This window comes from Lolium rigidum, chromosome 7 (genome assembly GCF_022539505.1).
Source record: "Lolium rigidum isolate FL_2022 chromosome 7, APGP_CSIRO_Lrig_0.1, whole genome shotgun sequence".
NCBI classification, from domain to species: Eukaryota; Viridiplantae; Streptophyta; class Magnoliopsida; order Poales; family Poaceae; genus Lolium; species Lolium rigidum.
In genome coordinates, this window is record NC_061514.1 from 262,317,392 (window position 1) to 262,344,163 (window position 26,772).

The 26,772-nt window shown below is 42.1% G+C and overlaps 1 protein-coding gene and 1 long non-coding RNA gene across 5 annotated transcripts; one reads left to right on the plus strand and one right to left on the minus strand.

The window, feature by feature from the left end:
* Nucleotides 1-607: 607 nt before the first annotated feature.
* LOC124670359 (putative cell wall protein) lies at nucleotides 608-952 on the minus strand. The gene has a single exon (XM_047206869.1). The coding sequence runs from the start codon at nucleotides 950-952 to the stop codon at nucleotides 608-610; it is 345 nt and encodes a 114-aa protein (XP_047062825.1).
* An 11,261-nt stretch (nucleotides 953-12,213) lies between these two features.
* Nucleotides 12,214-16,977, plus strand: LOC124670630. Of its 4 annotated transcripts, none has more exons than XR_006992598.1 (5): nucleotides 12,214-12,705; nucleotides 12,773-12,853; nucleotides 12,966-14,431; nucleotides 14,879-14,956; nucleotides 15,641-16,977. It is a non-coding gene; the product is annotated as an uncharacterized LOC124670630 (long non-coding RNA). The 4 variants fall into 4 exon arrangements; XR_006992600.1 differs by having other exon boundaries at nucleotides 12,217-12,853; nucleotides 12,966-13,131; nucleotides 13,900-14,431; XR_006992599.1 differs by having other exon boundaries at nucleotides 12,214-12,822; nucleotides 13,021-14,431.
* The last annotated feature ends 9,795 nt before the right edge of the window (nucleotides 16,978-26,772 follow it).

The following is a 26,772-nucleotide window of genomic DNA, read 5'->3' on the forward strand; positions in this document are numbered from 1 at the left end:
ATCGTGCCCGGCCTCTCTCATTGTCGAGTACTCTTTGTCACCAAACAAAGCTAAAATGGGGGTCCCATAACTGAACTATCAACTCAAGAGCACAACTGTACACACCACATCCGAGAGCCACATTTCCGGTGCGTAGCTTATTGTCTTTCTGTACTTGCTGAGTTCCTCTGTCCTTGCAGGCTTGCACTCCATGGTACTGTATGTGACACGATTTTTGTTCGAGCTCTCAGGCAGAAATTAAGGACCAAACGATCCAACCATATACTGGTACATAATGACAATGTACGCTGGCGATGGCAAAGCTGAATTCATAATTCATCAACTTACAAAGGGACTGAAAAGCACAATGCTAGCATCAACAAACCAAGCGAGATACGTACGTGATGGATGCTTCCTACATATGCATCCACCCATACTCCATAAACACACACACTTGCTCAATCAAACACCAAAACGCCGTCGGCGCACGCAGTCGCAGATACATGCATGCGACATGCATGGCCATGTAGCAGCTATTTTATTGTATAGCAAACACACGCTAATTAAGAGGAAAATGATTTATAGCAGGCTTGCTAGCTAGCTACCGATCGATGGATGGCCGGCTCGATCATGGAGACTCGGAGCCGGGGCGGAAGGGGTTGGGCACCTCGAAGCCGGGGTTGGGCACCCAGGTGTCGTCGGCGCCGGGGAGGAACTGCCCGTTGGCGGCGGCCGGGATGCTGTGGTCCAGCCCGCCGAGGTCCGGCCTGTAGTGGGTGCCCAGCTCGTACCGGCCGATCCCAGGGATCAGCACCGTCCCCTCCTGGAACGTCTCCGGCCGCTTCACCGCGTCGGCCGCCGCTGCAGCCACGGGCTTCCCGGCCGGGATGCCGCGCGCCGCCGAGCCCAGCTGGGCGAAGCACGCCGCGGCCACGAGGACCGCGAGGATCAGCAGGGACGCCAGCTTTGCCATGCCGATCGTCGAGTGACCCGAGTGGCTAGCTTTGATCACAGCTAGTGGTAGAGCTAGCGGGCTTTGGTACTGTCCCGACCAATTGCTGGTTGTTGCTTTCGTTGTGGTGTTGATGGTGATCGCCGCGGCGAGCTTATATAGAGCGCGCGGATCGAGCTGGGAGCCTAGTGGCGCGCTACGGAATAGAATGGGAGGGAAAAGGCGGTGCGTTCAATTCGTATGGATCGCGCCCCACGATGCTGTTACCAACTCCGCGCCGCGCGTGCGTTATTGTGTAGATAATTTGGTGAAACAGAAGAATCTGAAAAATATGAATGGTAATTAAGGTGTCTAAATCTTCTTTCTTCTACTCCATGCTATCCATATTAACTGTTGGTGATTTAGTACTCCTCTGTTTCATAATTTCCGTTGTTGATTTAGATTTATCTAGACATATTTTGTGTATAAATACATCTGAATCTACGACAAGAATTATAGCACAAAGAGAGTATAATTCAGCGACACTTACTATGCTTTGTTTCATAGTATTGCAAGTAAAGTAGAACTACTAAGAGTAAGTTTGGGAAGAGATATGCGTAGAAGTTAGTAGTACTAGTGATGCTATCCAGAAATTAGAGAATGCTACAAGCTCCTTCACATATAAGTGACTCAACTTGATTTGTCTAGATATGAATGTATTTATACATTGAAATGCGTATGTATACATCAGAGCAGACCTGAGTTGTATTTAGCAAATAAAAATATGAATGTATCAGGTTTGCAGGGTGTGGGTTTGAGAGATGGCTATTTTGATACTAATTCTATTTCTGAAAAAGGAAATAATGCCGGTGATGTTAATTCTTCTGCTGAGGAGTTATATGATCTATGTAAGGTATTAGCTGGTATTGGCTATAGCAACACTAGTAAAGGTAAAATTAGAGTTAGAGTTAATTTTAATTATGATATACGTGAGGGATTAAGTGTAATTGTGTGATTTTGTAGTTTATATGTCAGGTATGTTTTGGAACCATAGAGGTCTTAATGACCCTAAAAAATGTTTTCTTCTTCAAAGCTGTTAAGGACTATAAATTAGGTTTCGTGGGATTGCAGGAAACGAGAAATTTAGTTTATAGAGTTCTTTATTGAATTATCTTGTCGGTACTTATGACTTCCTACCGGGGTAGTTCTCCTGCAAGGGTTTTTGAGGAGGGGTTCTTCTAGGTATTAATAATTAACTGTATGATATTATAGAGATGGACTGTGGAATTTATAGATTTTAGTTTAATACAAGCTGACATGAAAAAGTACTGCTATGCCAAATCATGCAATGTGTGCAATGAAGATCCACTATACTCATATTGATCATGTTGAAAAAGCATGCAGAACTTTTTTATGGCAAGGGAAAGATATACATAAATCAGGCAAATGTCTGGTTAGTTGGGAGAAAGTATGTATGCCCAAGGCAGCTGGTGGACTTGGTGTTTTAGACATGAGGCAGCAGAACAAGGCATTGCAAATGAAAAATTTATATAAGTTCTATAATATGCATGATATTCCATGGGTCAACTTAGTTTGGGCGGCATATTATCAGAATGGGAAACTACCTGAAACAAATCATCAGAAAGGGTCTTTTTGGTGGAAAGACTGTACTTCATTGGTTACTACATTCAAGGATATGATAATCTGTAATATTGGGGGTGGACAGACAACCCTTTTATGGCATGACAAATGGTGTGATTAGGTACTTAAGGAAAAATTTCCTCATCTGTTCTCGTTTTCTAAGGATAAGATGATGACTGTTAAGGATGCAAGAAATATAGCCATGGAAGATATATATGATCTATTTAATATCCCACTATCAAACATTGCCGCTATGCAATGCAATGAATTTGGCCAAATTCTTATGTCAGTCAGTCATGACATGAGCTCCCATGATCAATGGAAGTTGACGATGAATGAAAAATCTTACTCTGTTAAGAAGGTATATAATACATTATCTAATCATCCCTTGGCACCCCTACCATTCAAATGGATATGGACATCTGCCTGTCTGCCGAAGCAAAAATTCTTCTTCTGGTTATTGGCTCATGACAGACTAAACACTAAAGATATGATGGAAAGAAAATCATTTTATGTGCAATGCAATAAATGTGTATTATGTGATGATCAAGCAATTGAAACGATGGCACACCTTTTCTTCCATTGCGATTTTAGCAGAAATCTATGGTGGAAGATTGGTATGGAGTGGAATGAAGATATGGATCATATCAACATGATGATAGATGGACAAAGGAGATCAAATAATGTTTATTTCAAGGAAGCTTTGATTGCAGGGTGCTGGAGTATTTGGATACAGAGAAATAATATCATCTTTGAGCATCACAGTAGAGATCTTTTTAGCATGTTTTGATCATTTTAAAGTTAGCATTAGTACTATTCGACATAGGATTAAGCCTAGTCTTAAGGAGGGCTTGCAGGACTGGCTAGACCATTTATGAATCCTTGTATCAATAACTGATGTACATATGTGTTTTATGAAAAATGAAAAATGACACAGTGGGGATCTTCCCCACTATATTTATGTCAAAAAAAATTGTATCTATTTATGGAGCACCACATAATAATTATAAAGAAGTTTTCTCAATATAATTACTACATATCTTACAAGCTAATTCTTTTCATGGTGCTACTGGAGGGGATTCTATATTATTACGAAGAATAGTGAAAGTAAACCTAGAAGATTATCTAAATGCTCCATCTTATTTAATGCTATTATGAAATAATATAAAGAGTTAAAAGAGCTTGAATTACCTGGTAGGAGGTTTGCTTGATCTAATACCCAAGAGTTGTCATAATGTTAGACAGAATTTTAGTGAGTATGTGGGATAGTGATTTCTCTTTAGTTGTGTTAAGAAGTTTTTCAAGAGTTATTTTTGATAATGTTGCATTGATTATAGATCTAGGCCGATAAATTATTGAAGTTCCTAGTTAATCTAGATTATAGTTATTTTGGTTTTGAGAGATGACATAAATAGTTTAGTGAGTAAAGTTTGGTTTAGTTTTTTTTTGGAAGGAATTTTATACATGTTTGGCAAAATAGAGCTAACGAGTTTAGAAAATTTGAAAGAATGGAATAATAATTACGATAGTGTTTAAGAAATAAAAATGTTTCTAGTAGAAGAAAAATATAAGATTGATAGGGAAAGTGAAGTGGTGGATTTGGTTCAGGATAAATTCTTTGAAGGGAAGACGTTTAAATGTTATTAATGACGAAGAGAAAATGAAATGCATACAATGTGCTAAAGAGAAAGATTGTTATAAGGGGATGTTATGACTTCTAATGTCATGGCTAAATGTAGTGGAATAAAGAGAAAAAAATAGAATCCTAAGGATAGAACAAGATGAGCTTCTATTCTAGGGAGATAAGGACATTTTATTATTTGTTACCGGTTTCTACAAAAAATCTTTTTGTCTATATGCTAATATGTGATATTTCTTTAGATATTCTTGTAGAGTGTGTGTTAGATATTCTTGTAGAGAAAAAGGATAAAAAGTTAGGTGCTTGGCAAGGTAAGACATATTATAAATCTCACTAGAATGTCTCGTTTTTTTATCAGAAGCTTGTGATTTAATTTTTGATGCAGCAAGTCGGGGAATGTTTCTTAATTGTTGGCACAAAAAAATGACGGATTTAGTAGCATCAATTTTTTTAAACCAATTACTATTTGGAGCCGCTTGTATAGGCTCTGGAGTGTGCCTCATTTTTTCCCCTACTATCCTTTTTATTTTTTATTTTCACTTAGATCAATGTTCCACTTTTCGCACTATTTTTAGCATACATCTCCTAAGTTTTGCTGATGAATAGCGTATTGGGGTGGGGGATTAACAATTCTTGTGATCTAACAAAACACATGATTTGATTACTCAATATTGAGTCATTGCACGGATATTAGAGTAAATTCATTTTTTTCTATGGAAACAAGGATTAGGCTAGGTTGCTTATTCGTCATCGCGAAGCAACCCCGTACCTTTTCTTAGGCTAGCGACTGAGATGAGAGCTTTCAATATTATATTTTTTTTTTATAAAATCCCATGCATCTTTTTTATTAGATTAAATACTTCTATGTTGTATGATAATAGAAAGTCAAGATCTCACTCGCTTTTTCTGCTTTGTATTCGGCTGTTGCCTTTTTCCACATCGATTGCTATAGGAGTTCCATCCTCAACCTATGTATGCTCAAAGAACTGGAGATTTTTCGATATAGTAAAATTAAAATTAGTATTATATGAGTAATATGAATTGTAGACTCCAAGCGAAGCAATGGTTTATACAAACTTCAAAAATAGTAATCATATATTTTGAATCTGTTTGTGAGAAAACGTGAAAAGTTCCAAGAAATTTTTGGACTTTAACAATCAGAATTATACTAATTGTACATATGATTTTGAATTACCAATAAATTGGCTATCCTCTTTTCAATATAAATTATTGCAATATTCAAATTAGAATATCAATGAGAGGGTTTGGAACCATGTGGTGGGAGGTGTTTTTTTTGAGAGAGTAATCACGTATTTCAATAATAGAAAATCAAGTTACGTGAGTAAACAAACGTGGAAACAACTAGACAGACCAGGAGAAAACAGTTATCCTGAAAACTTTGCAGAAAAACCCTAAAGAATAGAAATATACAAAACTATCCCTGGGATTTCCTGCACACCCCGAAGCCAGCCGCCGCCGCCAAACTCAATGTCGCCTAGACGCGCGTTGGAAGAGACGCCGAGCCTCAACCATTGCCAGATCCAAAAGAGCACCATCGCCAATGAGGCTTTGTGAGTCGATGAACATGCATGATGCAAGCATCGAGGCACGTGTCGTTCTGGCACATCGACCGGGGGACGTCACAGTGCTATCTTGGACCAAGATCTGCCACATCTCATCAACGAAGTCGAGGAATAACGACAAATCCAACACCTCCGGACCAACATCCTTGCTCCAGAGCATCCACCTTGCCCCGGTCCCGAGCACCGTCATGGACAATGACAAACGCCAGCGACACGTCGAGAAACATATCTCGCCAGATCTAAAGAGCGGCGAGAAGACCAATCCGTTGAACTGAAAGATCAACAAGCACACATTGTCATCAACTACGAGACGCCGCCGTGAAGGTCTCCGCTGTAGTGGGAGTGGAGTCGAGGCAGATTTATTTGCCCAGCCCCTCTCCCACCACCCCAACGATGCACCACAACAGATAAGCCCTAACTATAGAATGGAGGAACGAGTTCCCCTCCCCCTCCTATCGCCGAAGCAGCAAGTGGAGGGAGAGGGGCCCAAAGCTCCCGCTGGTGGAGATGGGATCTGGCCTCCCGCCGCGTGAGAGAGAGGATCGAGCAGGGGCAAAAATGGTTCGTCCGATACGAAAGCGCTCCGTGGTGGGAGGTGTTTTGTGTGTGGATGATAAACATTTGATACATTAAAGAGGTGCTTTTATGTTGACTTCAGCCTAGGTCGTCTCTCTTATAGAACCTCGCGATCATCAGTATATGAAGTTTCATGATGAATATTGGTTTCACCAATCCCCCTTCCCCCAACTATAGAAACTCTCTCAGCTAAAGTTTGTCCTTTTAAATGGATTTACCCCGTGGAACCCGTGGTGTCTTCTGGTTACAGGTTAGTTTTGATTAAAGGTAGTCTTAGTAATATGCCTTTTATATGATGTCTATGCTTCCTTTTCCAAACCTATAGAGAAGAATATTGATTTACCTAGGTAAAGAATTTCATGGAATGATAAGGAAGATGTTAAAAAATATCATTTGGTAAATTGGCAAAATGTGTGCCAGCCAATTGATCAATGGGGTTTTGAATAGTGGACCTGAGAATAATGAACATTTTTATTTTAAGCACATGGTTGTGGAATCTTGAAAATGAAGAGGGCTTATGAAAAAAAAAACGATTTTAAGCAAGTATTGCAAGAGAAATTTGTTAGTTGATGTTAAGAAAAGAGCTAGGAAGTCTCATTTTTCCATGGTATTTTAGATGTTAGGGAATTCTTTTACAGGTACTATAGGAAAGTAGCGAGTAATGATTAAAATACTCCTTTGTCGGAGGATTTTTTGGTTGGTGATCAACCTTTTATGATGAAGTTTGTTAGGTTGTATAATTACCATTTAGCATTAGAAATCTAGTAGCTAGAGTGTTTTAAGAAGTATAGAATTATGTGAGATTTAGGAGAACGTTATAGGGACAGACTGCGGTACTATGGGAAGAATTACAAATTTGTGTGGTGAAATAGATTAACAGATAGAAAAGATTGATGCGAATGGTTATTTAAAAAATTAGGCTAGTTTACAATTAAATACATGTACGCTGCTCTAAAAATTAGTCAGGTTGGATGTCCATAAAAAAGTTATGGTTAATTAAAATACCTCTAAAGATTAAAATTTTCTCCAGATCTTATTTAGTAAAATTATTTGACTACGAATATTGTGAAGCATATATAACGGGAAGGTAGTAATGGTTCTTTGTTTTGTAGTGAAAATGAGAGCATAGATCATCTTTTTGTTCACTTTCCAGTGTCAAGATATGCTTGGGGCTAGTACATTGTACTTCAGATATTAGGACAACTTTTAGTTCAAACTCGGACATCATTTGTTGGTTTTCAGATTTCCTACTAGTATGAGAGGATTAGTGGAAGTAGGAGTTACAAAAGTAATTTCAGATTTATGGAAAACCAAAAATGTTGCTTATTTTAGTAATATTTTCCTGACTATCCTTCTAGTATAATAGGTTAACGCGCTCACTGAATGGATTTATGGACTGTTCTTTTAATATGATGTCGACAAGACTTGCAAAGCAAAGGGTTAGAGACGCTACTGCGAGTAGCAGCTGAGATCTTCAGGAAGAAGAAAGGTTGGAGCCCGATGGTGATCAGAATTGCAGGATGATGAGAAGCAAATGAAGTGAACGGTAAAAAGGATCAATGACTAGGAAAAGATGAAGTTCACATAGAAGCAAACCAAACATGGAAGAGTTCAGTAGTAGAGTAAACTATATTAGTTCTGGGTTTTGTGTAAGTTTTTGCTTTGTTTTGGCTTCTTTTGAAATAAAAAATATATTAAGCTAGCAAACCGCCTCATTAAAAACTATTCAGTCCCCTTAGATACTCTGGTAAGGAAAAGAGTGAGCCACAAATCACAAACAAGTACAATCAACCTGAAGTCCGTGTGCTAAAAATGCAGGTGGCTCAGCATACCAAGAAAACAACCCATCTTTGTAAACTCGCAAACTTTGCGCGAGAATGAGCCGCCTGGTTAGCCTGACAACGACCATGACTTAAGCTAAAAGCTGTAAAAAACACACTCAACTCAATAATCTCATCTAAGAAATGTTTGATCATAGAACGATCATAAACTCTATTGTGCCAAAGATGAACTAGAACTTCAAAGTCAACTTAAAAAACGACTCTATTGAAACCCCTCTCTCTTGTGTAAATAAAAAACATCTTTTAGTGCAAGTGACTCAACAATCAGAGGATTGCTTTGTTTTGGCTTTGTGGGTCATGGTTTGTTTTAGTACTTGGGTTGACAACTCAGAAGTTGTAAGGTGATATAGGAAAATAAAATTGAACCTCATGTTCATCCGGATTCATTCCACTAATGACATCGGGGGCTATGCCGCTCAATTTGAAAAATAAAAAAGTCTCCATTCTTTTTTAATCAAAAATAGGATTAAGGCACTGGGGTCCTTTATCCCCATTCTTTTTGATGTGCTTGTATATGTGCTAACATTGACGATTAGAAAGGAGTGTGAGAATAATGGTTTGTTGAAAGAGGTTTAAGAGAGTTGGTTGAAGGTGGAGTAAGCATGTTACAACACGAGGATGAAACAATTTTTATGTTGAAGACATCTTGCACTTTGCTAGGAATTTGAAATTCATGTTATATTTCTTTGAACAGTTACTTGGGGTAAAATTTAATTTACATCAAAGTGACCAGTTTTGTTTTGGTAGATCTAAGGATCTTTACTACGTATTATATTGCAGTTGGGGATGGTGTGCACTTTGACATCAAACATTGAAGAAATCCTAACCGTTGATCACCCACAAAAACTGCCATTCAACATCTGACTCATATGTTTGATATCCTCACAGGTCCATCCACGGAGAGCACTCAGTAAAAGGGAAGATATAGTCTATTTCTAATAGGTAATCAAATCACGTCAATTACTGCAAACAGAATTTTAGTTGATTTGGAAAGCTATAACGTCAATCACAAGACCATTGCCTTTTCTTTCCACGATCATTAAAAAAGGGTACAAGTCCATCTTCCTTTTCCCCCGATAAACGCATTCCAAATCTCGCTCGATCCCTTCCTATCTCCTGCTGCCATGGCAGGAGATGTACATGGAATAGTTGTTCTCCTCCCCTCCTCCGACGAGCGCCACTTACGCTCCGCCTCCGGTCCCAAATGTTGCCGAGCACGATTAGCAGATGGAAGCTGAAAAAAGAGCTATATATTTGATGATCCAGTCCCCGCGCTCACTCGAGAAGGTCTAGGAGGCAACGTTAGGGTATGCCTCCTCGATCAGTTCTGGCTTGACTTCTATGATTAATTTCAGTTGTTGGTCTAGATTGTAGAAGTCGCGAACGACATGACCTGATGAGGACATCCCTACCTCACTACTACCTCCGTCATTACAAGTTGAAGATGATCCTGCTGTGAAGCTCAAGTCCAATGAAGTTAGGATTGGACCAATGACACGAGCCCGTGCGAAGCTACTTAAACAACATGTGAACTTGTTCCTAAGTGATACTTTGATCGATGAGAACTTTATACTGCCTAAGTCGTATTACTTATGTATGATCAGGTATGAAGAAGGAGCAAGCATCGCACGAGGAGGAGAGGAGCAGCTGGACAAGAAGATGGACGTGAAGCTGGACATGGAGTTGGACAAGAAGACATCCCATGGACGCGCGAGGGAGGAGCGGGAGGCATGCGCGATAGGAGGATATGTTCAGGCCGGCGCCCAACCCGGTCAACCGGCCGTGACGCCGGGTTGCCCGGCCCCAGGCCCGGTCCAACTGGCTCCCACGCCGGATCAGCCCGGTCCAAATCGGGTCCCACGCTTGTGCCAGCCGGGGCGTATCCAGTAAGCCTGGACGCCCGCCCGGTCGCCATCCGGTCCCTGGCCAGGCCCGGTCGACCGGCCCCCAGGCCGGCCGAACCCGAGTCTGTCTCGACCAGATCTATTCTAGGTCGGTTTTTTCGTACTTTTTCGACCCGAGGTCGTCCTGAACCCCTACATAAGTGCCCAGGACACCCCCAAAGTAGCTTTAGACCACGTTTAAGATAAACCCTAGTTCTTAGTTGTTTGCTATGCAAAACTATTGAATCCCTACACCATATTGATTGATTTGGTATAGATCTGAAAGTCTTGTGTGATCTGCTGTTCCATTAGAAATTAGAAGGTTGCAACTTACCGCTTCGTGGTCGGCGGCTACGTGCGCAAGTGTGTGGAGTTGCGAATATCTTGCAGGGTTGAGAGCTGTTGCATTGGCGATGTGGACCAATCGAGAGATCTCGTTGCGTCATACAAGTTATCAGCCACTTCATCAAGTTACCTCCGGTGCAATCACCCCGTGATCATCATCACCACCGTTGCTTACTGAGAAGATCGGACCACCCCTTATCATGACCAACAAGCCACTTATTGAATCTTTTGAGTTTGGTCGTCATCTCAAAAAAAGAAGGATCAGCTCATGGACGACCATGGTGGGCGTAGCATCAGCGACCCGCACAACTGCGAGGAGGAGCAACTCGTGGACGGCTGATGCAAGCGCAACGTCCACGGATAGCGCCACAGTGAGGTGAAAGGACTCGTGCGGCTGCCTGGCATTCGCCCTGACAAGCGAGGCGCGACCGAAGGACCCGAGAGCGGCAAGGACTAGATGGAGCACCGACTCCCTCGAGCCGGCGGTGGAAGGCCACAGAGGACGCGGCTTTACCATCCCGTTCGGGGGCGAGCATAAGTGACTCGTAGTCTGCCACGGCGAGCACGGTGGCGATGAGGACTCCGTCCCAGCAAGGCGGTTTTTCCCTCAGTCGCCAACATAGATTTGGCCCCATATTTTTTCACAACTGCGCCATCAAACTCCTCTCCTCGATCCACCCATGCTCGCCTCATCGCTCTCCAATCTCCCCTCCCCGGTAAGATCGCCAATCTCGTGGAGTTGGCATTGGCACACTATCCAAGAGATTGGGGAGGTGGCACTGGCAATCTGGATTGAGGGAGCTTGGTGACCTGCTGCATTGAGGATGTGTGGAGCGGGCAGCAGGGGCAAACGATCCACCATCTCCAACGTGATTTGATTGGTTCAATCTCTTTCACCTCCACGACTGGTATGACACATTCTTTCCAAGCCTATTTAGAAGATTGATCATCAATTTAAAGTTTCCTATATTCTTCCATCTGTCTTCAATGTGCATTTTTTATGCAGGACAAAATGGTCAATTCATAGCCAAATAATTTCCTTAAAAAATCTCATAAGTCATAAACACAAATGTATGAGAAGATCTCCTAGGAATATGAAAGTTGCAGGCCATGTCTGAATTACTGATGTAAGTACATTCAGACTTTCTTTGGATGATCCTAGGAATTTTAAATTAGGACATACTTAGCTTAATGTGTATAACTCGCACTATTTGACTGTAATCTGATGAAGTAATCATGAGGTCGACCTTTTGTGAGCTGTGTATTTTCCTGTTATTAGTTCAAATAATTATGAGGTTAGCTGGTTTGTGAGCTCTCTATTTACCTATAATTAGATGAAATAATTACGAGGTTGACCTCTTGCAAAAATATTTAGTACCCTGCTAAATTTTATCCTTTTTTTGTATTTTTCGCACACTAATTGTTATGGAGGCAGAATGATACAAACGATTGCGATATCCATTTCATCCTTTTGGAAGTCCCAAAGTTGATGGGTGCCCTGTATTTTATGTTAATTGTGCTTAATATTTATAACCATTTTTTGTTTCTGAATTTGGCTTATGTGACATACCCATTGGTTTTGATGATTGTGGATTTATTTGTTTGGTTATATACCTGCTTAAGGTAATTGAGAATAAGTAAGTGCGTGTGGGTAGGGCGCCTTCTCAGCCTATCCACGATAGGACTGGTGGAGCGTAACGGCTGGGCGATTGCTTGGCTTCGCTAACTTTAATTGGTCCACGCGTCGAGCCGGTATCCTACCGAGAGATGGAGCCGCCTCCAGTTATCACCGCCCCCAAGTAATACTTTTCCTCTCGCGTCACGCGACTTCTCCCTTCTCCTCGATTCTGGCCCGGCGGCGCATCATCGCGTCCCCACCCCGTACCTCCTCTTCTCCCCTTTTCCCACGGCCAGTCCTCGTCGTCGGATCCCTGCCGGAAGAGGAGGGGAGAGAATGGTGGGCTCAGTCTCTGCGGCCGTCGTCCTGGTGATGAAGGGGACCATGTCCTTGCGGCGCCGATGCAGTGGGGCGGGTTCCCAACGATGAGATGACGTGGTGCGAAGGGGGTGGCACGACGGCGGTGGGGAAGCAATGGCGGCAGCGGTGATGCAGGTAGGCGGGTTGCTGGTGGCGGGGATTCAGGGAGGCGGCTGGGTGGTGAAACCCTAGCAGGGAGGCATGGTTGGCTCGTCCGGTCGTCCCTAAGCATCGGTGGTTGCCTCCCGCGCGGCTGCCAAACAATCCAGGATGGTTTCCTTCGCCGCCACTTTCAGGGAGGAAGAGAGAGTGTGTGCTTTGCTCCCTCGTTTTTTTGATGCATATTTCTCTATTCTTGTTTCTCATCCGTGCGCAGGTGGATCGGATGCTGCGCGTGGTCGTCTCGGTTGGGGCTTCACATGCAAGGTGCACCTGGTCGGCAACATCCTTTATGGTGGTAGGTCTAGAATTTGATCATGATTGTCCATGCTTTCCAATAAACAATGGTCTGCATTTGTTAGTTTCCTTCCGTTCAAGTTTTGGCTCAGGAGAGTGTGAAATTTATGCAGGTTGGTCACAGATTTGATGTCATTGACGGTATAGCTTTTACATATTTGGGGATAGGTTGCTTCTGTAAACATGATGGTTTGATTTCTGCATCATCACTTGACCTCCTGCATATTGGATTTAATGGATAAACTTATAAATGTTGGATTTCCGCAGACATTAGTTGAGGTTAGATAACCTCCATTTCATCTTATACTCCCTATTTGAAAATCTTCGTTTTACTTACGATTACCACGTATCTAATTTTTAGTTGTTGATCCATATTTTGGTAGTTGAGACCAATTCATCAAACCCTCAGAGTAAGAAGTTAAGACATACTCTTTGTGTATTTAATATAATTCCCGAAAATAATCATGTGCTATCAAAATGCACTATCCACCGGATTCTATGTTATTTTTCTCTATCCAGATTTGATCACTCATATGCATACAAGGGCACCTCATACAAAGAAAGTTAATTATTTTTTCTATCTCGTTGTGTGAGGGACAAAGTTAATTAGTTTTACTGTTAAATAGTAGCTCGCGCTGCCTCTTGTTATGACGTGGTGTTGTAGGTCAGAAGAGTAATTAGGTAGGTTTAAGCTAAGTTCAGGGTGAACAATATATAAATTTCAGGTTTACAGATTACAACTATAGTTTGAAGTCTACGCAGTTGTGGAGAGATGGGGCAAGAAAAAAGTGCAGATCAGTCTAAACTTATAGGAATGTTGATGCCCGTCTGTCACAAAAAAGAGATGAGTGATATCAAGTAGGGCCATTTGTTTTTGTCCTAATTTTCATTTGTAACCTTATATATAATATTGAGGCATATTAATTTGTATAATAAATTTTCAAGATGCATCCCGAAATATTAGACACAAGGTGTGGTTGAATGTTTGCTATATTTAGATTCTTATAACCTTTCCGTCAAACTTTTTTAAGGTGTGCACATTTATAGGATCATTTCTGATGGCATTACAACAGCTGTCGTGTCCGCATCGCTGATGGCACAAACGGCTGTGACATCCATATTTTCGACAGGTCAGCATTGGCGCGACATCTAGGACTTGGAGATTGCTGACACGGAGGAATAGATCAGATTTATGAAGACTTAAGAGACTTTGGTATCTATCAAAGTGACATGATGTGGTTGCTTCTCGCTATGTTTGAGGACAGACAACAGTTTCGTGCATGCAGTGAATTTCCCAGTTTTCGCATGTAGCAAGTAGAAGCATGGGCTGACCTTGATAAAGTGAGATTGTTTACCACTGCAGAAGGTGGTTTATATTCCTAATTCAGGATTTGTGCCATTGCCATTGTTCTGCTAGCTTCTTTAATCTATCACTATGAAAGATATGGCTTCCCTCCATAATCAGATGGTTTTCATACTGATTTACTTTCTTTCGGTTATGGCTCTGATACTTGAGCCGTTTCGCCGCCGGTCATCACTGCTGCCGCGCTATTGAAGTTATCGGAAAGTACTTGTTGAGGTATGATGGTTCTTGTTTTATTGCGTCTATTTGTCTGGGTCTTGCCGGTTTGCTCCAAAAATGGTCTGCTCTTTGCCTGCTTGAGCGTGTTCTGTGGCCTTCCTGTTCAGTCAGCAGTTTCTTCACTTAGATTATTTTATGTCTTGTTAAAATCGTTCGCCTTTTGCCATCTAGACATGACTAGCTATTGTAGTGACATGTAATATGTTTCTGGCCAACTTACTGGATTTTCCCCAGTTTGAATTTGACAGCTTCTTCAAAGAAAGTGGCCTATAAGAATTACTTATGTAAAACCTGGTTTAGTTTCTATTCACGTGATGCTTCTTGTAATACTTTGGTTGTCTACTTTACTGCTGCATTTATTTAAATATCTGCAGTTGTCATTGCCATTATTTATTTAAGTTAGGAGGCTAATGTAACTTTGTAACCAATTGTGCCTTTGTGCAGGCTAGCAAACATGCATTGATTGTGTGTTATCATACAATTGTAAGTTCAATTTTCAGAGGCAATCTCATAAGTAAGAAGGTATTGAGCTATATTTGCTTCTGTAAATGTTCATATATTTTTATCACACCATTGGTGTTAGGTGTCTTGATGAGGAGGTTATGCAATGATATATATTTAGAATAAGCAAAGCTAGCATTGTAATGCTTCAGATTTTATCTTTCGGCAGAGAGGATGTCATGTGCTTTGGGTTCAGACTTGTTTTCTGTTTGAGGCTAAAACTTGGTAAACTTGATTTGTTTACCGTGTGCTATCATCCCACTAAAACTGTCTCCCCTCACAGTATTTGTTTTACATAGTGATACCTACTCTACCATGACTATGCGTATTTGCCTGGGCAAGAAGCTTTGTTGTGCTATTTTTGTTTTCCGAAATTAGCTTCTGCCTTCACGTACAAACTTAGCGTTTCCAGTCCAATTAGTTACTCATTCCTTTGGCAATATCAAATTATGGTGCAGTTTTAGTAGTTTGTTACAGGAAAAAAATGTTGCTTCTAACCCGATTTAGATTGTTGTTATAATTCTCATCTATGCTTAAATTTCCTATTTTGAGTGATTATGCTGAATCATGTGAGACTTAGGACAAAATAATCATTCAGTAACAAAGGAATGAATCATGGATAATAAAGACAGTTGCAGCTTTGCTACTCTTTACTTTTTTTTGGGTACAAACACCAGCGAAATACTAACTAGAAATATCTTGCAGGTTGTACTGAGCTGTTTGTGTTTCTGTAGTAGGGGAATGCATCCAATATTTGTATTAGACTGGTCAGATACATCAGCCTCAGATCAAGGTAATATAACTTCTCAGTGTTTTTACGTGAAAAATGCTGCTTCTCGCCTGATTTAGATCCGCTGTTATAATTCTTATCTATGTTTGGATGCCCTATTTGGAGTGATTATGATGGGGCATGTGAGGGTTTGGACAAAATCCCTCGGTAACAAAGGAATATGAATCATGGATAATAAAGACAGCTGCACTTTTGGTACTCTTTCCTTCTTTGTTTTGGTACAAAGACGGGCAAAACTGCCTTTATGAATGTTAAGACCTTACCAATTTTGAGCAAAAGCACAACCAAATTGGCAAGTGACACATGCCCATGTTCAGGCTTACCTACAAATTGGTACCTCTAAGTTAATAGCTTGTGCAGATAATATGTTACTACATCGATTCACACTCTTCGAGTCACATGGAAAGAGACATGCAACATATTATTTTAATCTACATTCTGCTTTTCTATTTTTACACTAGAATATTCATAGTGCTAAGCCAAGTTCATGAGTTATAATATCAGGTTCTTGCCACAATCTGTGAGGAGCTTTCTGAAGATAGTATTTTGCTCATATGTATATTAGTATTATGTTTCTTTTTTATCTGGCACCTTATTTATGCTGCACTCTTCTTTTGATCATTTTTCTCCCCTAATTTACACCATTACACTTCCATGATTTGCTGAGCAGAGTGCTTTTCACAGCGGACTCGCAACTAAACAATGACTTCTGGCGACTGTACAACAAATTTTGTTGACTAATGCTGAGTTGCAGGGCTGGTGACTCAGTTTTGAGCCGTGACTCAAATACCTTGTTCAAATGTATGCATCTAGCCCCTCATCAAGTGCAAGACCCGCTTCTGCTTTCTCCATAGATAAGCCTTATTCACATATGGGTTCAGATCGTTATCTAGGGCTTGTTCCTTCCATTTGGTCATTATCTCTGTGACTCTGTCCATGTTTTTGATGTTGGTTTCAGAGCTGTCATAAAAGTTCACTCTGTAAATATAGTTGTCCATATGATGGTTGGATGATTATAATTCACTATTTGATAGTTAGATGGTGTTGCAATAACTCTAGCCAAAGAATGGTCTGGCTGGCATGCAACTATTTTTTTTTTTGCATCCACATTCCCACCATAGATGTGAATTATGCAAATGCTCATGTTGAAATGGTGATGTGTAATACACTATTGAATTGTATTGAAGTAAACCTTTTTTTATCTGCAAAACAAAATCCACAAGGAGCAGGCTCACACAGCCACTTTCATGTACTTGCTTTTGTGTAAATGATTTTCTCTATGAGGGCTTGGTACTACCAAGTATCTTCTGAAATTGTAACATATGTGGATCTGAAATGGTACCACAACATGCATATTGACACAACATATTTCACTGTCCCATAAGAAAACTTGAGTAAAAAAGAGAAGACAGAAAACTTGAGAGTAAAAAAGAGAAGATAGTCATTCTTTGGATTGATTGGTACGCAACTAACCGGTGAGGAGGCGCCCCATGGGGCGCCCCAACCACTAGTGAGTATCATTTGCTTGCAAGAGCGATGAAGCAAGATAAGGAAAAACATATCTTCATGGTCTTGGAGCAGGAAAGTGCTAGACCTTTTACGTGACATCCTCTTTTGCGCGTACACGTGTTCTTCTCCTTTGTTAAAAGCCAAAATAAGATGTCATCTTATGAAGTAAGGAGCTCCTTGTCTAAGGTTTCAAGTACTTGCCAGACTGATTAACTGTCACATATTTTACTCTATTAATAAGCACTGGTGACACTACACAAGTGTATGGCACACACCATAGTTCTTCATGGGTACATAGATTATGAAAAACTCTTAACATCAACAGTTGGGAAAAATCGTTACAAATTGATGGTTGATTAATTTCTAATTTGCAGAGTGGTTGTTTAATAATCCGTAGCTTTATGTTATACTGCGATGAACAAGGGTGTGAACTTTATGTGATGAAGACAAGGCTATGCCGCATTCGATTATGATGATGGCACATAAACTATACACGAACTACATCGCAGAATGAATGGAAATAGGTGAATATGTGATATTAATCATTCATGTTAGACAAGATAAGTATTATACCACCAACACAATAAAGGTGGAAATTTTGTAATGCATTTTTTTGTGTCTTGACAAATTAACTCATCGTGGTACTGATAATACCTCTACAAGAGAGTTATATTTAGATAAAACGAAATGACTTCCAAAAGGTCAATCATGTTCCCTTCATGAATCAAACTATGCACATTTGGGCAAACATGAAACATCACATGGTGCATATTACCCCAATTAATTTGTCACCATCTTATCTTAGCAAACATTGTTTGCGGATCCATCGACTTGAAGCACTGCCGGATGAGCTTGCGCCATCTAGACCCTGGTTGTCTAGATAACTTAGCATGCCCAATTCGAAAGAGTCGGGTCATCAATGCCCGAAGGACATCTTCATCGCCCTTCTGTCTAATGCTATAATTGATGGTTTGACGCTATCAGTCTAATCTGGTGGCACCATGCATTGGAAGTACCGAGCAAATAATAGATTGCTTGATCTTGTCTTGCCTGGTACAAGAACAAGTATAAATTGGCCGCACCAACACTAAATTTTTCGTCCAAGAATTGAGAAATTTTCAATGATCACACAAATTCTTATACATGTTACATATGTTTTGTTAAATGCACATAGTTTAGTGTGATAATGGTAGAACTTTTGAACATGTTAAAGAAAAAATTGGTAGTTTATATGAGTCCTCATCTCGAGAATTTACTATTAACCCAAACCTTGATTCTCTAAGAATATAGATAACAGAGGAGAATGTTGTTCATGTATCGTGTTACCCTTTATTATCAATACTCCCTCTACCTAGATATAAGGTGTATAGTTTTTGGCTCAGAAATTAAAGAATGCATTTGGAGGAAAAACTACAGCAAGTTTGGGCGGAATTACCCCTAAACAATTGACATGAAAATAGAGGAGTTTGCAAGATAGAAGGAAACACAATTAAATGCCTTAAAAAAATGTCCACACAAGTTGTGCAACGAAATAGACCTTATATTCTGATTTATTTTTTCTCAAAAAACAATACACCTTACATCTAAGAAACGGACCGAGTATTAAATATCCTCCCAAAAACAAGACAATAATTGGTGCATATTTTCTAGAGTCTATAATCACATATTGTATGTACCAACACAAAGTGGAGTAACAAGATATTGAAGAGAAAACACAAAGGATGTACAAAAGGAGAAGAAAAACCAGAGAAATGCACATGTACAAAGTTACGAACACAAAGTGGTCATCAAGAATTGTTTTCACTATGGTTGCTATGTACAAAGTTGATTTATGGAAGCTTCGAAGAGTTTCACAGGAGTTGCACGTGAGTTATGTTTTGCCCATTTGAAAATCAATGTTTCACAGAGGTTTCACACACGGCATAAATCCATGTGGATAATGTTTTCTATATGTGTGTATATTTTTGTGCATTTTATATTAGTGTGCGATATTATGTGGATGAAGTTTTTATATGAGACCGTGGCAACGCACGGGCATTCAACTAGTAAAAGTAATGACTATGCTTCCCTTTTCCTTTGTGTAGAGGAAAAGTCCGTTTCAGGTACCTAGCTAGGTGTGCCTTTGAATTAAGTTAGGTTGTGGAAGCAACACTAACATTACCACTAAGAGTTAAGCTAATTAATCTAGGATATCCTTTCATAAAGGATCCACTACCTAGCTACTAATATTTTCCCTAGGTTTTTTCCCCATTATCAGTAACTTCCCTACAGAAAGATAAAAACATATTTACCTTTCATTAACTCCTCCCAAAAATGAGATTGGTCACGCTTCAATTTACAGTTAGCAAGAAAATTATCGTGAACATATTTACCTCTAAGGATACTCTGCCATATCCCCTCACTAATTTCTAATTTCCACAATCATTTTGTTAACAACATTGATTCATAACCTCTAAATCTACCACACCTAAACCACCTTATTCTTTAGGCTTACAGATTTTTATCAAATCTAACTATATTATCTTTCCTAACTCCTTCATCTTGCTAGCAAAACAATCTCTTCACAAAGAACCTAAATCTTTTAGCATGAAATTTAGGCAGTTTAAACGTAGATATCATAAAGAAAGGAATTACTTAGACAGTAGTTAATTAAACAAGCCTACCCACATAAGAATTATGCCTACCCTTCCATATATGCATGTCTTTTCTTTTCTATTTTCTCTTCCGTCTCACTCCAATCAAGATCTATCTTTTAGGAAGGGTGGGGTAGGATTAGATTTAGAAGGGTTTTGTGGGATGAAACTGCGGAAATGTGGAGACAGTTGCAGCGTGAGTGTGAAGGGGTTAAACTAAATGGTTTAAATGGTTCTCTTAGGTGGATATCACTTAATTTGGTCGATTTTTCGCCCATTATATGTATCTATCTTTGAAAGTAGCTCAACTGAAATGGGCACCCAGGAAAATGTGGTTCATTACAATTCTCCTAAACATTAAAGTTTTTCTTTGGCTTGCTTTTAAGAATAGTATTTTGACTAAGGGTAACTTGCTACACATAGGATGGAAGAATAAATATGCTAAATGCATGTTCTGTGACTTTAGGGGTAGCTTTAGGGGTTGTTGCCACTATATGGACCATTTGGAAAGTCAGGAATTCTGTTGTGTTTGACAATGTTTCACTAATGATCCTTTCAGTGTTGTGTGCAAGATCTCATACTGATTATCTAATTGAGCCTGTTTGCAGAAGGTAAACGAGCGTCAGCCTCCAGTCGCCACGGCATTTCTGTTGTCTAGGTTGGCGCATGAAGCTTTCACCGGGCATCCGGGATGGGCACCTTCCAGGAGGAGAATTGTAAGCTATGTTTTTGGTGGTGTTTTCAGAGAGAAGTTGGAGTTGTGTGTTGTTGTGGGAAGGAAAATCCCCTAAAGACGATGTATGTTGCGGTTTTGTGATGGCTTTTGTGGAGCTATTGATGCTATGTTTCTTTTAGGTCTGTATTGGTTTGCGGAAGGAATAGATGTTGGTGACAAACTTAGAGCTTGTAGGTGTTATGGTGTGGGGTGTTGTGCTATCTGGGAGTTTGTTTGAACCTAGACTTTGTTTATTGGTTTCATTTTAATAAAATCGAAAGCCTGGAGCTCCTTAAGTAAAAAAAATATCTCGGGTTAGCCCCTGGATAATTTACTTCACCCTGCTGATCATATTTACATACATCTATGACCATCACTATCCACCAGTAATGGGATGATTAAGGACCCGGCGTATCTGATTATCTGTCATCGTGTCCGGCCTCTCTCATTATCGAGTACTCTTTGTCACCAAACAAAGCTAAAATGGGGGTCCCATAACTGAACTATCAAGTCAAGAGCGCAACTGTACACACCACATCCGAGAGCCACATTTCCGGTGTGTCGCTTATTATCTTTCTGTACTTGCTGAGTTCCTCTGTCCTTGCAGGCTTGCACTCCATGGTACTGTATGTGTCGTTGCCTAATCGACGGTACCTCGGAGGAGGGATCCTCACGAGGGGGAGAAGAAGTAGGGGCCATAGGGCGGAGTGCACACGGCACGGTGGTACGCGATTTACCCAGCTTCGGAACACCTGCACGATGACAGGGCCTACTGCTGCTTGTCTGGAATTATCTAGGCGCTTTCGCGTTGTTACAATGAGTTGTGGTTGTGCCTCTAGGGCTCCCGGGATCCGGCTTATAAAGGCGCACGGATCTAGGGTTTACATGGAGAGTCCTAGCCGGAATACAAGTTGCCTAACTACGGTACAATGTCTTGCCGTGTACGTCAAGGATCCGCCTTCCTCTAAGAACGTGCTGGATCTGGATACTTCATGGGCTGTCACGGATCCGGCCTCCTTCGTAGGTCGGTTGAGATCCGGCTTCCTGTTCCTGGGCTGGACTTCATCCTTCAGGATCTACAGCAACTGGGCCACCCGATGGGCCACATGCCTCATCACCAACTATGGGCCACCCGGGCTTGCCGGATCTAGGCCACGCCGTTGATATACCCATAAAGTATACCCACAACAGTAGCCCCCGAAGTTCTCCGAGATTCATCATTCCTCCGACTTCATTAGCTTGGATCCGAAGAGAATCTCGAAGAGCTTCAAAACTTTTACTTGTTTCTGGGTTCATCTGTTCGGAAATCTTCTTGTCTTCGGAATTGGTAACGCAACGGAGATTCCGCTTTCCCCACGCACAACTTCCTTATTTCCCGCGCTAAATTTTCGAAGATGCGAATCTTCAGCCGGAAATTTCGGGAGTGCATAAAGTTACCTCCACGTCGTTTTACCGCACTTGACCTAAGACACGTGTCAACCATCTGACGATGTGACCGTTCCGTTTCCACCGTTGGATCCGAATCCCGAATCTCCGCGCGTAGTCTATAAATACCCCGCGGCTCGGTAATTCTTCATTCTTTCACCGCACCCTCACCACTTCATCTTCCTCCTCACGCCGCGCCGCCCGACAGATCTCGACTCTGGCGAACCTTCCTCACGGGAGCTTCGCGCGCTGCCGTTTCAAGCTCCTCCTCGAACCAAAATCGCCACGGTTGATCGGGAAATCGACTCCGTCGCCGATTCGTGGTCATCGGAGGCTCGAAACCACTAGTTCAGCGACCTCTACCTCGCCGGAGCTTCACCGGACCGCCGCGCCATTGACGGTACGTGTACCGGTCTCGTAGAAGAAGAAGTAGTCGTAGTGTAGATTTTCCGGTTACTCAACTTAGCTCGCATGGGTGCAACCGGAAGCATGTCTCATGGTTCTCCTCACTGCACTGGTAGTTCTGCGAGTAGCCCGGATCCCAGTGCCGTGGAACCAATCTGTCCGGATCCCATTGCATATCTACCACCATACATTTCCAACATTAGGCTTGCTCAACCATTCTCCGCCTCTTCTAGTACTTTACTAGGCCGAATCCCAACAGCTCAAGAACTCGAAGAAGAGCTCCAAGGCCAAGCTAGAATGGCAGCCAAGGTCCAGGAAGTGGAAAACAAAAAGGCTTCCAAAGCCCGGAGTCGTGAAGGGGTGAGGGGTCAATGGTGGCCCTGCGAGACCACAGACACGGAGCTTAGAGAGCTCCAAAACTAGGGCATGATCTCCGAGCACTGGAGTTTCACGCGCGATTCCGACGTCCCCAAACCCGACACGGATGAACGTGTTATGACAAAGGCGTGGGTTGAGCGCGGCTTGTCGCTCCCTTGCTCGGAGTTTTTCCTCTCCGTCCTCGACACGTATGGGCTCCAGCCCCACAATATTTGCCCCAACTCATACCTCCTGCTCTCAAATTTCGCAACTCTTTGCGAGGGGCATCTTGGGATCCGACCCGATGTCAAATTATGGCAGTTCTTTTTCCGAGTGAAGAAGGAGACGAAGGACAAGGCCATGTTGAACTGCGGAAGTATGACATTCATGCTCCGCTCCGGCCGCATATATCCGCCTCACGACTCCCACGAGTCCGTCCGGTACTGGAACGCCGGATGGTTCTACGTGAAGAATGCACCAGTTCCGAATGTCCACGATGGACTTCCACCCTTCAGCAACAAGCCTCCGGAAGAATTGGCGAGCTGGAGCTTCATCCCCACGCTTGCCTAAACGCTAATATTAGAGAAGGCCGCGCGGAGGATTTCCTGGTTAGTTCACGACGGACTAACCGGAGCCCAGCTCACACTCAGCTGGTTTACCCGGAGAATCCAGCCTTTGCGCTACAACGCACGCCTAATGTTCACTTATACTGGGGCGGATGATCTCCTCCGGGTCACACACCATGATCTTCCGGCTGATTCTCTCAAGAGGAGATTTAAGACATTGGTGAAGATAGGTCGGGGCCAATCGGTCCCGGAACTGATTAAGGACATCAGCACACATGACAAATGACCTCTTGTAAGCACTTATTCCTTCGTATTTCTTCAACTTCTCATATCTTCTAAGTGTTTTAACTTGTTTTGCTTACCCTCCTCGCAGCTCGATACTTTGGCGGAGGAGAACCTGCGCAACATACTCCGAGTTCCCGTTAGCGGTGAATCGGCGGAAGAGGATCCGGAGGACCCTGAGGAGGAAGAGGAGCGAGCGCCCCGAAAGGCTGCCCCTCGACCTTCGAAGCGTTCCGGCGCCAAAGTCTCCGGCTCCGAAGCCGGAGCTAGCGGCGAGGCTTCCGCCAAGAAACCCAAGGTGACCAAGCCGCCTCCGCTCGACTCCAGAAAGGCGGAGCGCGAGCGCCTTAAGATGCTTTCGACAGCAGGAAGGCCCTCGCGTCCCAACATTCCGGGCGCAGCGTAAGTTTCCGAGTAATGCGCATCGTTTATCTTGGTAAGCTGTGTTATGTATACTTTTCCTTTTCTCGCTTGCAGGAATCCGAACCCCACCATCGCGCGGACCAACGTTCAGGAGCATATTACCAAGTATATGCATAAGAAGTCTCCTGCCATTGGTCCCTCGACGCCAGCTCCGCCAAGCGCTCCACAAGCTTCCCCACAGCCTTCCCCTCCTCCCGCGGATAAATCTCCTGCTCCTGCTGCATCCACTCCACCGGAAATAATTCCGGTTAGTAGCGGCTGATGGCGTGTATTTCACACATTCGTTGGGCAACCCCAAGAGGAAGGTATGATGCGCACAGCAGCAAGTTTTCCCTCAGAAAGAAACCAAGGTTTATCGAACCAGGAGGAGCCAAGAAGCACGTTGAAGGTTGATGGCGGCGGGATGTAGTGCGGCGCAACACCGTAGATTCCGGCGCCAACGTGGAACCCGCACAACACAACCAAAGTACTTTGCCCCAACGAAACAAGTGAGGTTGTCAATCTCACCGGCTTGCTGTAACAAAGGATTAACCGTATTGTGTGGAAGATGATTGTTTGCAGAGAAAACAGTAAAACAAGTATTGCAAGCAGATTTGTATTTCAAGTATTAAAGAATGGACCGGGGTCCACAGTTCACTAGAGGTGTCTCTCCCATAAGATAAAAGCATGTTGGGTGAACAAATTACAGTCGGGCAATTGACAAATAGAGAGGGCATAACAATGCACATACATGACATGATAAGTATAGTGAGATTTAATTGGGCATTACGACAAAGTACATAGACCGCCATCCAACCGCATCTATGCCTAAAAAGTCCACCTTCAGGTTATCATCCGAACCCCTCCAGTATTAAGTTGCTAAACAACGTACAATTGCATTAAGTATGGTGCGTAATGTAATCAATAACTACATCCTTGAACATAGCATCAATGTTTTATCCCTAGTGGCAACAAGCACAACACAACCTTAGAACTTTCTCGTCATCGTCCTGGTGTCAATGCGTGCATGAACCCACTATCGAGCATAAGTACTCCCTCTTGGAGTTAAAAGTAAAAACTTGGCCGCAGCCTCTACTAGAAACGGAGAGCATGCAAGATCATAAACAACACATGTATAATAACTTGATAATTAACATGACATAGTATTCTCTATCCATCGGATCCCGACAAACACAACATATAGAATTACGTATAGATGATCTTGATCATGTTAGGCAGCTCACAAGATCCGACAATGATAGCACAATGGGGAGAAGACAACCATCTAGCTACTGCTATGGACCCATAGTCCAGGGGTAGACTACTCACTCATCACTCCGGAGGCGACCATGGCGGCGTAGAGTCCTCCGGGAGATGAATCCCCTCTCCGGCAGGGTGCCGGAGGCGATCTCCTGGATCCCCCGAGATGGGATCGGCGGTGACGGCGTCTCAGTAATGTTTTTCGTATCGTGGCTCTCGGTACTGGGGGTTTCGTCACGGAGGCTATTTGTAGGCGGAAGAGCAGGTCAAGAGGCGGCACGGGGGACCCACACCACAGGGCCGCGCGGCCAAGGTGGGGGCCGCGCCGCCCTATGGTGTGGCCCCTCCGTGGCCCCTCTTCGTCTCTCCTTCGGACTTCTGGAAGCTTCGTGAGAAAATAGGCCCCTGGGCTTTAATTTCGTCCAATTCCGAGAATATTTCGTTACTAGGATTTCTGAAACCAAAACAGCGAGAAAACAAGAATCGGCACTTCGGCATCTTGTTAATAGGTTAGTTCCGTAAAATGCACGAATATGACATAAAGTGTGCATAAAACATGTAGGTATCATCAATAATATGGCATAGAACATAAGAAATTATCGATACGTCGGAGACGTATCAAGCATCCCTAAGCTTAGTTCTCGCTCGTCCCGAGCAGGTAAAACGATAACAAAGATAATTTCTGAAGTGATATGCCATCATAACCTTGATCATACTATTTGTAAACATATGTAGTGGATGCAGCGATCATAACAATGGTGATGACATGAGTAAACAAGTGAATCATATAGCAAAGACTTTTCATGAATAGTACTTCAAGACAAGTATTAATAAGTCTTGCATAAGAGTTAACTCATAAAGCAATAAATCAAAGTAAAGGTATTGAAGCAACACAAAGGAAGATTAAGTTTCAGCGGTTGCTTTCAACTTGTAACATGTATATCTCATGGATAATTGTCAACATAGAGTAATATAACAAGTACAATATGCAAGTATGTAGGAATCAATGCACGGTTCACACAAGTGTTTGCTTCTTGAGGTGGAGAGAGATAGGTGAACCGACTCAACATAAAAGTAAAGAGAATGGTCCTTCAAAGAGGAAAGCATCGATTGCTATATTTGTGCTAGAGCTTTTATTTTGAAAACATGAAACAATTTTGTCAACGGTAGTAATAAAGCATATGAGTTATGTACATTATATCTTACAAGTTGCAAGTCTCATGCATAGTATACTAATAGTGCCCGCACCTTGTCCTAATTAACTTGGACTACCGGATCTTTGCAATGCACATGTTTTAACCAAGTGTCACAATGGGGTACCTCCATGCCGCCCGTACAAAGGTCTAAGGAGAAAGCTCGCATTTTGGATTTCTCGCTTTTGATTATTCTCAACTTAGACATCCATACCGGGACAACATGGACAACAGATAATGGACTCCTCTTTTATGCATAAGCATGTGGCAACAATTATTATTCTCATATGAGATTGAGGA